Source organism: Tupaia chinensis, unplaced genomic scaffold (genome assembly GCF_000334495.1).
Source record: "Tupaia chinensis unplaced genomic scaffold, TupChi_1.0 Scaffold149502_1, whole genome shotgun sequence".
Taxonomy (NCBI): Eukaryota; Metazoa; Chordata; class Mammalia; order Scandentia; family Tupaiidae; genus Tupaia; species Tupaia belangeri.
In genome coordinates this window covers 1172664-1184751 of record NW_006209346.1, presented here as the reverse complement: position 1 = coordinate 1184751, position 12088 = coordinate 1172664, and the positions used below count along the sequence as shown (strand labels likewise).

General features: G+C 43.6%; 1 protein-coding gene across 4 annotated transcripts in view; it reads right to left on the bottom strand.

The window, feature by feature from the left end:
- The window catches only part of IL12RB2 (interleukin 12 receptor subunit beta 2), a 115776-nt gene that overhangs the window by 6654 nt on the left and 97034 nt on the right, over positions 1–12088 (bottom strand). For 2 of the 4 annotated variants that reach the window (XM_006171404.3, XM_027769434.1), the window contains exons 13-15: positions 10895–11032; positions 6671–6761; positions 3364–3463 (exon numbers count right to left, since the gene is read on the bottom strand). In XM_006171404.3, the coding sequence (XP_006171466.1) occupies positions 3364–3463; positions 6671–6761; positions 10895–11032 (329 nt within the window). Of the gene's footprint in view, positions 1–230; positions 565–3363; positions 3464–6670; positions 6762–10894; positions 11033–12088 lie in introns of those variants that run through there. The other 2 variants (XM_027769436.1, XM_027769435.1) reach the window with 2 other exon arrangements.

The following is a 12088-nucleotide window of genomic DNA, read 5'->3' as shown; positions in this document are numbered from 1 at the left end:
CCTGCGGGGGGGGGGGGCGTGATTTCTCGCTTTCTGTCTCTCTGTCTCTCTCTGTCTTTCTGGTGAGTGCATGCGCCCTATAGCATGCACTCTCAAAAAAAAAAAAAAAGAAAAGAAAAGAAAAAAAAAAAGAATTGGTTTTTTTTAGCTTTATTTATTTATTTATTTATTTTAATTTGACCAGAGAGGGACAGAGCGAGGGGCGTGGGAGTGAGAATGCAGGCTGCCAGGTCCAGGACTCGAACCACAGTTGGCCATGTGGGAGTCCAGTGCCCTTAACCACCATGCCACCTGCCAGCCCCCATTGGCTTTTTGGGCCTTTCAGTGGCTCTGCATACCTCTGTAGCCCTCAGGCAGAGGCAGAGAGAGCCCATGATGTCAAACACACCAGCACAGAAACCAGGTGTCCATGACTGACCCAGAGCTGCTGTCCATCATGCTGTTTCAGGCTTTTAGGACATGGAACTGTGGAATCTCAGCACTGGAATCTTAAAGTTGAACTCTGGGTCCTAGAATCCCCAAACACGAGCAGTGACATCCTTATGAGGCTTACAGAGTGTGTTCCTGTAAGTAATTGCAATATTACCAAGTGAGAGCCTATATATGAACACCTCATGTAAGTCTGTATATACCATATATACTACATGTACCATATACAACATATAGCGTGTGTGTGTTTAGCTGTGATTATCGCATTTCTTGCCATTGTAACTAAATAGGGACAAAATCCCTCAGTAGACAAGCTATGGGTCTTCCTGGGAAGAAAGCGAATGCTCTTTGTTCCGTAGGACCCATATGGTTTACATGCGTCTTATTTAATCCTCACCACAGTATACAGGGGAAGTATTGTCAAGTCCTATTTTATGGAAGATGAAATCAGGGCTCAGATAGTTGGGCAAATTGCCCAAGAGTCACACACACAGTAAGTGGCAGAGGCAAGGCTGGCCTCCAGGCCAGATTCCAAAGGCACTGCACCATAGTGACTTACATTCCTAAGGCAGAATGGCTAGTATCAGCTCTTGGCCTGGCAAAGGCTGGGATCACTGGCTTCTGGCCTAGGGAAGGGTGTGGATGGCAGAATTAACTGAGTAATTGAAGATTAGCATCTTTTTTTTATTTTTCAAGAATTATTTTATTTAACTTTATGTATTTATTTAGTTAGTTATTTAGTTAGTTATTTAGTTAGTTTGACCGAGAGGGACAGAGTGAGAGAGAGGTAGAGAAAGTGAAAGCAAGCTCCCAGGTTCAGGACTTGACCCACAGTTGGCCATGTGGGGATCCAGCACCTCTAACCACCACGCCACCTGCCAGCTCAGAAGCATCTTAAAGAAAGGCTGAAGGCTGAGAAAGAGTCTGGGGCTCTAGGCAGGCCTCCTCCCTCCCCTATTGCTCACTTGGCGTCACAGTCTTGTCTATGCTCACTTGCATTCAACCTCTAGACCCTCCACACAAGATGACCCGTCTTGCCCACTATGAGCTGTTCTCACCTGCTTTTACTGGGCAGTGGGAAATCCCATGGCTTCCTCTACTCTCAGCTCTCTCATCCCCCAGCTAAGCAACTTATCCTTCTTCAATATTTTTGGGTCAACCTGGGGCATAGTGGTTAAGTTGGATCCCACATGGCTGACTTTGTGGTTGGAGTCCTGGACATGGTGGCTTAAGAAGCACACTGGGTGCATGTGTGTGCATGCCCAAAATCCTGAAAGAAGAATGGAGACGAGATTGCAGTGTGACCATTTCCCAGGAGGAGTGCTTTCTCACTCTCTGTCTCTCTCTTTCTTGTTTCTCTTTGGCGAGTGCATGCGTCCTCTGGCAAAACATTAAACAATAAAAATAATAAAAGGGCCTGCCAGTGGCACGGTGGTTACTGTGGCTGAATCCCACATACCCAACTGAGTGGTTTGCATCCCGGACCCAGAGTCTTGAAAAACACACTGAGTGCATGCGTGCGTGCCCAAAATTTCAATGGAGGAGAAGTGACCATGGTGTGGCCATCCCTAATAGGAGGAGGGGATATTTGCTTCCCCTAAGCCCCTGTGTCTCTCTCCAGCATGTTGTACATTCCTTCTAGCATTTTTTTTTTTTTTTTTGGAGAGGTTTTCGCTATAGGGTGCGTGCGCTCGCCAGACAGAGAGAGAGAGAGAGACAGAGAGACAGAAAGTGAGAAATCACCCTCCAGGGGGGATGGTCATGCTGCAATCCCTTCTCCTCCATTCTCCTCTCGGGATCTTGGGCACGCACGCTTTTTTTTTAGCCACCGGGTCCGGGACGCGAACTGCGGTCGACTATGTGGGAGTCCAGTGACATAGCCATTACGCTAACTGCTGGTTCCCATAGCAAATTTTTTAAAGAATCATTTATTTAATTTTATTATTATTATTATTTTTAAATTTGCTATAGGGCACATGCACTCACCAGAGAGAGATAGAGAAAGAGAGAGAGGGAAAGTAAAAAAGCAAGCCACCAGGTCGAGAATTTGAACTATGGTCAGCCATGTGGGAGTTCAGTGCCTTAACCACCATGCCACCTGCTGGCCCTACAATTTTTTCGTACAAGAGATTTTTGTTATCGGGCACATGCACTCACCAGAGAGACACAGAGAAACAGAAAGAAAGAAATCATCTGCCCCACAGGGGCCTGGCCACAGCACAATCCCTGCTGCTCTCGTGATTTTGGGCACACACGCCCAGTGTGAGTTTTAAGTTGCTGCATCTGGGGCTCAAACAGTGGTTGACTCTGTGGGAGTCCAGTGACATAACCATTAAGCATCTCCTGGCCTCCTCACACATACTTTTTAATTTCTTTTTTGGCACAGTAGAATGACTTACTGGCTTCCCCCCAGAACTACAGTTGTGTGAGTTCTATTTATCTGTTCTATGCTCAAAAAGGATTGGAAAGTCAAAAGCTTCTTTCTCTTGACTTTGGATGAGTCAGTGCTCAGGACAGTGCTCAGCAAATGGCAAACACACTTGCTTTCTTCTTCTTCTTTTTTTTTTTTTTTTTAAGTAAAATGAGGGGGAGATAAGGCATAGAGAGGAATAAACCACTATGGGTCTTCTAGACTTCTGACCATAAGCTTCAGAAAATTTCCGTACACAGGTTGTAAAATGAGGGGGAGATAAGGCATAGAGAGGAATAAACCACTATGGGTCTTCTAGACTTCTGACCATAAGAAAATTTCCGTGCACAGGTTGCTTGAGTTCAGGGAGGGAGCTGGGCGTGCTGACTCAGAGGTACCTTAGCAGGAGTGATTTCAGCTTACCCAGAGTCTCAGCACCCAAGACTCCCTGCCACTACAGTGGACAATTTGGATGTAATCAACTCCAGAACCATGGTGACTGACTACTAACGCTTATACCTTACCTCCACGGTCGGATATTTCTTGGCCCAAGTGCTGTTTGCTGGGTCTGGAATTTTAGGGCTCCACGACTGAGATCTGAGAGCCGAAAAGAGAACAAATATCCTATAGTAAAGAAAACAATGAAATCTGGTTTAGCGTGTACATAGTAGCATGCAAGCATAGGTTCTTAGGCAGTGATTTCAGCATAGGAGAGGCGTTGCTTTTGCATGCAAGTGATTTTAACTGTAAACACTGAAAGACAGAGATGATGTATCCTCTACCTGTGAAGTTAGATTGCCGGTGGAGTCATGTAAAGTTACAACCATTTTGGGTTGCTACATAAGCCATGCAATTTTATTCTAAGGTTTCACAGTCTATCAGTACCCAGCCGCCCATTTGTTCAACCCTAATATGTGACCAGCACAGGGCCTCATGCTAGGGGTGGAACAGCAAGCAAGAAGACCTGGTCCTAACCCTTGGGGAACTTGCTATTTAGGTAATTAGAATATTTCAAAGAGCTTGTAATGCCAGATAAATCATCCAGCTAAACTATAAATATTAAAAAAAAAAAAAAAGTTACAGGGCTGGCAGGTGATGTGGCAGTTAAGGGCACTAGACTCCCCTGTGGCTGACAAGAAGACCTGGTCCTAACCCTTGGGGAACTTGCTATTTAGGTAATTAGAATATTTCAAAGAGCTTGTAATGCCAGATAAATCATTCAGCTAAACATTAAATATTTTTTAAAAAAATGTACAGGGCTGGCAGGTGACGTTAAGGGCACTAGACTCCCCTGTGGCTGACCACAGTTCAAGTCCCAGACCTGGTGGATTGCTTTGTTGCTTTCTCTCTCTCTTGCTGTGTCCCTCTCTGATCAAATTTAAATAAATAAATAAATAAAGTTAATTAAAATAATTCTTATAAAAAATCAAAATGAAAAAGGTACAAAATGGTAACTGTAATGTAACCATTCTTTTTTAATGCCAAGAAAGAAGTAAATATCTGAAGATATCTGAGTTGCTTATAGAGGTTGTATTGGTGATCAGAGGCAATATACTTCTTTCAGGATGTGGAAGGAAAAAAAAATCCTAAAAACGTTTCTTAAAATAGCAGGTGATTTAAGTACTTTAATTGCTTTTTAAAAGTTCAAAACCAATATAAAACATTTTTAGAGTTGACTTTAATAAGCTTTGATGTTTAAAAAGAAAGGTAAATTTCTACAGTTTGTCTAACCTTTTGAAAGTAAGAGATGATGTGACCATGACATTAGTTTTTCTCCAAAGAAGTGTGAACAGAGGTGTCTGTGATCTAATATAGATCCTACAAATGAGGACAATGCCCAAGGGATTACGGGCCAATAAAATGGAACAAAATTGGATCCCTGAATGACTGTGTGGAGCAGAGCTTCCCACCAATCTGGATGCCTTATTTCAGGACTATCGGTTGGGAGAGAAATAGACAATTTCATCAAAGGTGCGCTGTGTTTTGGTCCTCCCCAACACCTTTTTAAATACAAGGGTGTAATCTTTTTCCAACTGATCTTCAGTATTTCCATGAAGGGGATGCATGTGATCCTCACTGACTCTTAAGTTAAACTTTTTCCAAGTTTCCCTAATGAGAGCTCTGTTTTGAAGTGTCTATCATACATTGGATCTTCAATAAATGTAAAGCTGTCAGACAAGTTCAATGGTTGGTAGAATGACTTTGAGCTAAATTTATTTTGACCTCTTCTATTACTTTACACAGCATCTGAAGAAAGTTATATGTTGAATAACTAGCTCATTACTTTTTTTTTTTTAATGAGGCCAGCCCCATGGCCTGGTAGTTGTAGGCCCCAGAGCTCACATTGCTGACCACGTGGTTTGAATCCCAACCCCGATGGCCTGAAAAATACAATGAGTGTGTGCATGTGTGCCCAAAATTCCAACAGAGTGGAGAGACGAAGAAAAAGGGATTGTGCACAATCAGTCCCTCTCCTTCTCTCTGTTTCCCTGTCTCTCTCTGGTAAGTACACAGGCCTTCTGACAGGAAAATAAAATTCTTTACAAAGTAAAGCTTTTCTAAGATGATTTTTAGAAAATAATGATATAAATTAATAAAAATTATATAAATTATATGTTATATACATTTTTAAAAAATCACCTATGACTCTGTCTTCAGATATAAATACCATTAACATTGTGGTACATATCCTTAGGGCAGAAATTGTTAATTGCCATTCAATACACATTTCTATCTCTTCCCTAGAGACAGAACCCTAACTTACTGAGACAACAATGAACCCAGCCAAGAGACCATTTAAAAAAAATTATTTAATTTTGTTCATTATTGTTACTTTTTAAAAAAAATTTGACTAGAGAGAGACAGAGAGAGGGAAAGTGAGAAAGCAAGCTGCCAGTCCAGGACTTGAACCATGGTCTGCTATGTGAGAGTCGAATGCTTCAACCCCCATGCCACCTGCTGGCACCAAGGCCACAATTTTAATCCTCACTTGCTTCACTACATTCTGACCATGAGATGTAGCCAAAAGTGTCATGTGTGACTTATTGGAGGTTCCTTAAATGGGAAATGTACCTTCCTTCCTTCTTCCTGTGCCCCAGAAATGCAAGTGGGATGGCTATGGCCTCTGCAGCCTGGACCTTGAGGCTGTGCACTTGAGGAGGGTGTCAGGAGAGTGGAACAGAAAAACAGAAGGCGCCTGGGTCTCTGATGACCCTGGAGCTATCACATCCACTCTTTACTTGGGCTTACTTCCTTTACCAGGGTGAGAAAGCATTAGTTAGTTTAAGTCATATTATTTTGGCTTTTATATTATGGAAAACCAAATTTAATGCCAACTGATAATATCTTGCATATGAATGTGTGTATACATATTTTAAAAAAATGAAAAGTACATACTGTTTTGCTACCGGCTTTCTAAATATAAGATAGCAAGTGCCATTCATACCATTCCCTTTTCTTCTACATTATCTTTCATGGATGCATGATATATTAGAGAATGAGGTATATCATGATTCAATTAACCAGACAATCGTTGGGCATTTAGATCATTTCAAATATTTTCCTTTTATGAACAATATTTCAGTGAACACAATTTCTACTAAATATATGCATACCTCTATGGTATATTTAGAATACACTTCAAGGTAGGAATTGCTAGGTGAAAAGGCATATTTTTAAAAATTTGACATGGGCTATTGCTCAAAAAGGCTGAGGAGGTTTAGTCTGCCACCAGCAAAGTATGACAGTGTCGATTTCCCTAGCAGCAACAGCTATTACCATTATTTTTTAGGGAAAATACATTTACCAAATTGGCAGGCGTAACCAACTCACTTTTGCCGGAAGTAACGCACTGAGAAAATGCCCACCATGATGACAGCAATGCAAACACTCGATGCCACATATGCGTTCCCATTGGCTTTACCTGAAAAGTTAGCAAATCCTGTGACTGAGCTTTCAACACACATTTCAAAATACTCACTGTCACGTGAACCCACTGGGCCCTACCCATAGCTCCTTGGTAGCCAGGCACAGGAACAAGGCCAATTCATTTTTGTCCATTTCGTTAGGGAGAGAGGGTGGTAAGGGGACCAATTCTATGGCTACAAGAGGAGCTCTAGACCTGCAAAGGCTCTTCGTTCTCCCAGAGACAGAGGGTAAGGAGGTATACAGAGCACTGGTTGTGAACTGGGAGCTCTGAGCTCTAATCCTAGCTCTGCCACTAAAAGACGTGTGACCCGTGGACCTCGGTTTCTTTGTCTGCACAATGTGAACGACGATGTCTGCTTTTCAGATGATTGTATTAGAGATGGTAAATTTAAAGCACATGGATGTGCATATGAACACAGAAGGCCCCCAAGAAATGACAGCAACACATTTTACCAAACCACGGTATAAGCCCTCTACCTAGCTAGGGTCTTTGGTGTTATTCCCATTTCTTCATATGAAAAGAACTATAGCATTTCACTACATGTTGGAATTACTCATTAATTCACCCAGTATCTACCGAGTGCTAACCACGTACCGAACCCTATTAGGTGCTGAGATACAGAGGTGAACAGGACATGTGCTCACTGCCTTATGAAGTTATGAATCTCCTGGGTCATCAGAAACATCATCATGTATTCTTCCATGTTTTTCTATGTAAAAACGTGCCATGATTTTTCTGACAACCCAATAGTATAGGAGACAGATGTAGAAACATGTAAGTGATAAATACAACGCCGTGGGGTGTGTGTAAAGACGGGCATGTACATAGCAGCGGAGCAGAGAATAGCATGAGAAATTGCATCACAAGTGGCTGAGCAGTTTTGCGAAAGGCACAATGTCAAAGTTGAGTTGATTCTAACTAATAAGAGCCAAGTAAGGGAAGACCAGGCCAGGCAAAGGGAACCATATAGAAGCATGGGAGGAGGGCACAACACCCCATTTACAGGCAACTACAGGTGTTCTAGTCTTGCTTTAGTGTGTGAACGTTGAGGCAAAGGGGTAAAGCTAGGTTGGTCAACAGGGCCATGCAGGGCTGGCAACTAAGCAGGTGGAAGTCTAGCTTAAAAGTGCTTGGGGAACTACTGATGCGTGATAACAAGAGATGCATGTCCACGTGGGGGTCCTTGCCGAGGGGTTCTTCTGATTGGACAAGCTGGGAGAGAGGAGTGAGCAGCAGGAACCTGAGGCGTACACCCCTGTGGGAGGACAGTTGACAGGGCTGAGTGGGGGAGTGAATGAAGGCAACCTTTCCTCTGCCTACACGGTCAGCAGAGTCAGACACTTCTTCAACATCTGCCTTCCTTCTTGGGCAGACAGGACAAGTTGGAGGGACCACCAGGAGAAGGATGCCGAGTCCTTAATCCACCTTAATTGCTCCCAAGGTCACTTTCATGCAAGTGCTGGGGAGATGAGACCAGGGCTTGTCAGTTCTCCCAGAGGAGAGTTTCCTGGCATGGAACAACAGAGCCCTGAATGGTCAACCCGATACTCCATGTCACAAAGCAAGAACAGCTTGTTTTATGCTCAGAGCAGATGCAGATGAGCATTGCCAGAGAGAACTTGGCTGGCAGAGAGAAGCCCATGCTAGCTGGGTCATATTCTCAAACTGGTCTCACCCTTAGGAACGCAGCTCCGAGTCTGATTTGTCCTCCTGCCACTTACCCTGCATGGCCTTCGGTGAATTCTCTGCATCTTAAGTTCCCTCACTTGTCAAAAGGCATGTAATCCTCATTTTTTGTTCATTTCGTATTGAATATTGCCTGATAGTAATAGTACAACCGGGGGAAAAAATCATGTGATTTTGGTCAGGATGAATTAGCACGTGTGTGTGTTATGGGTTGAAATGTGTGTCCCCTAAATCCTTATGTGGAAGTTCTAACCCCAGTGCCTCAATAGGTGACCTTACTTGAAAACAGGATCATTGCTGACATAGTTAGTAAGATGAGGTCATACTGGAGTAGACTGGGCCCTAATCCAGCACACCCGAGGTCCTAATAAAAAGGAGAATGCCTGGGCTCAGCTGTGGTGGCACGTGCGGCTAGTGCTGTGTTTCACAGGCCTGGGCTGCATGGGCGCTGGGTTTGGTTCTGGGCCCACCCTGAAAAGCCAGGCACAATGGCATGCGCCTATCCCCAGTGATCTGGGAGGCCGAGGCAGGAAGGCTGTAAAAGGGAGATCCTGTTTAAAAACAAAGAAGAGGATGGGGCAGCAGATGGCATAGCAGTTACATCGCTGGACTCCAACATGGTCAACCATGTTGGTTCAAGTCCCAGAACTGGCAGCTTGAAAATCACACCAGGCGCATGTGTATGCACGCTCAGGACCCAGAGAGCTGAATGGAGGAGAAGGGATCACACCCTCCCTGTGGAGTGATTTCTCACTTTGCCTCTCCCTGTGTCTGTCTGTCCCTCTCCAGCAAGCACATGTGCCCTAAGGCAAACCTTTAAAACCTTAAAAAAAAAAAAAAAGAAAGAAAGAAAGAAAGAAGAAAGAAAGAAAGAAAGGGCATGGTGGGTGCTGGACTCCCACATAGCCAACCATGGTTCAAATCCTGGACCCCATGGCTTGAAAGTCACACAGGGCGTGTGTGTGTGTTCATGCCCAAAATCCTGAGAAGAGACTGGAGGAGAAGGGATTGTGGCAGGATAAATTAGCAAATTAGTCATCTCCGTGAGGGGTGATTTCTCACTTTCCCTGTCTCTGTCTCTTTCTGTTTCTCTCTGGTGAGTGTATGCGCCCTGTGGCAAAAACCTTAAAAAAAGAAGTGAAGGAGAAAATTCAGACATAGGGAGAATGCTCGATAAAGAGATCTACAGGACAAGGACCATCAACGAATGACTGCAGACTATTAGAAACTAGGAGAAAGAGACCTCTCTCACGGTCCTCAAAAGGAACCAACTTGGCTGACTCCTTGGTCTTGGACTTCTAGCCTCATCTAGAACTGTGAGAGAATACATTTCTTTCAGTGAAACCATATAGTCATGGTACTTCGTTACAACAGCCTCAGCCAGCTAATGTGGTCTGCAAAGTACTGACTGGCAGGGGTGTCTCGTAATTACCTGATACTGTCTTGGCTGCTGTGGTTATTGTCGATGTGATTCTCATCAGGGAATAGCTATTTAGAGAGTACTAGCATGTGCTGGGCACCATTCGAGGCCTTGAAGACACAGACAAACAGGTATCAGTTCCTGTCTACTGGATTTGGAATTTTTTTTTTTTTTCTTGGAGAGGTTTTTGCTGTAGGGAGTGAGCACTCGCCAAAAAGAGAGAGACAGAAAGTGAGAAATCATCCCCCAGGGGGGATGGCCACGCCGCAATCCCTTCTCCTCCATTCTTCTCTTGGGATCTTGGGCACGCATGCACATGCACCCAGTGTGAGTTTAAGCCACCGGGTCTGGGACTCAAACCACAGTCAACTACATGGGAGTCCAGCAACATAGCTATTACGCTAACTGCTGGTCCCTGGATTTGGAATTTTGAGTAGGGGTCAAATGTAGTGCATTACAGAGGAGATGTGGATGTGTATTTGGGAATGCTTCCTGGAGGAGGAAGTATTTTGACTGCGTTTTTGTTTTTAAAGATGAGTGGACACAGTCTCTAAGCAGACAGTGGAGTGATAAGGCACTGCGGTTAGAAGAAACAGCGTGAGCCAAGGTGTGGCAACAAGAAAGTAATTAGCGACCTGAAAACAATCCGATCATCTCCATGCCAAATATAATGAGAGTGTATGGGCTGTGTGAAAACCCAGGGGGACGGAGCCAGGAGGTGGCAGAGTGGCTGCATTACTGGACTCCCACATGGACCCGTGCTATTTTGAGTCCTGGACCCAATGACTTGAAAATCACATCAGGCGCATGTGATTGCGTGCCCAAGATCCCAGAAAGAGAATGGAAAAGAAGGGATTGTGGCATGGCCATTCCCCCTAGGGGGTGATTTCTTACTTTCTATCTCACTATCTCGGTCTCACTCTCTCTCCAGTAACTGCTCAAGCCCTAAAGCAAAAACCTTAAAAAAAAAAAAAAAAGAAAAAATCCAGGGGAGCGCACCATCTTTAATGTTGTCTCTTACCTTGTAGACAAAATTCCCTTTCGTTCCCCTGGGGACTCTCACCAGCAGCTGTCAGAGCTGTCATCCATAGGACATATGTCACTTCGGGCTGCAGGCTATTTATTGGGTGGGAATTTTGGGAGACTCTGTGGGGAATTTCTAAAAGGAAGATAGAGGAAGAAAGGCATGTGTTAAAGGAAATGGCGGAATGGGGGCTTTTGCTCATTTTTATTGATTGTTTCATTTAATTTGGAAGGGAAATGTATGTTGCTGTTCTAAAATAGTCCTCATTCATCAGCACTTAATACTTTAATAGGTTCCAGACACTGTCATTTATGAAGGTCCCACTCCACAGCATATCAAACAAATTAAGTATTTCTTTCCAGTGGTAAAATCTTTTGAAAGAATTTTTGTCATTTTGCATTTGAAATTATTTAACTGTAGTAATTCCTCTTATTTCCTATGACTATAATAATGTTTCTTGTATAATCAGTTATAATTGAGAATTGAAGGGGAAATTAAATGGACCAATTATTTTGTAGCTAATGGGATTTTTAAGAAAGGTAAGTTGAGCAGTTAATGAAATAGACACTTAACATGTTTATATTTTGATTTTGCCTTTTTCTTTTTTGTGGGTTCTGGATCCTGAGCTTACAGGGCTTATTATGGTGATCTGCTCAACTTGACATAAAATCATTTAAAAAACCAGAGCAATGATACTTAGAATAAATGGATTGGCAGCCTAAAACCTAGATTATCGGTTCCTTGGACTCTCCACACCCTGCTGTTTTCCTTGCAGGGAAGATTTTGTGTTTTGAGAAATGCACTGGTGCTGTTTTTCTCCTCCAAGAGATACGAGTGTCCATCCGCAGCCTTTGGTAAATAGGCAATCTTCCCCTTCAGTGAGCTGCTAGGTGTGGGTTTTGAAGTGACTGCTCAAAAGCTGGGGAGGCTGTAAATCAAGGCCAGGACTTCAGGAGGAGCAGCCTACTCACACATTCAGCCCGCGTGCACCTGGGCTGGTGAGCCAAGTGAAAATTAGAACTCAGCTCTCTGTGTCTTCCAGGCAAGTCAGATAATGCCCTGCTGCCTGAATTGATTTCTACATCACAAATATTTATGGAGTGCTAGTCCCAGACCATACATAGGCACAGAGTGTGCCACAAATCCACTATCTAGCAGGGAAAACAGACCCCTCGCATGATCCCACCCCTC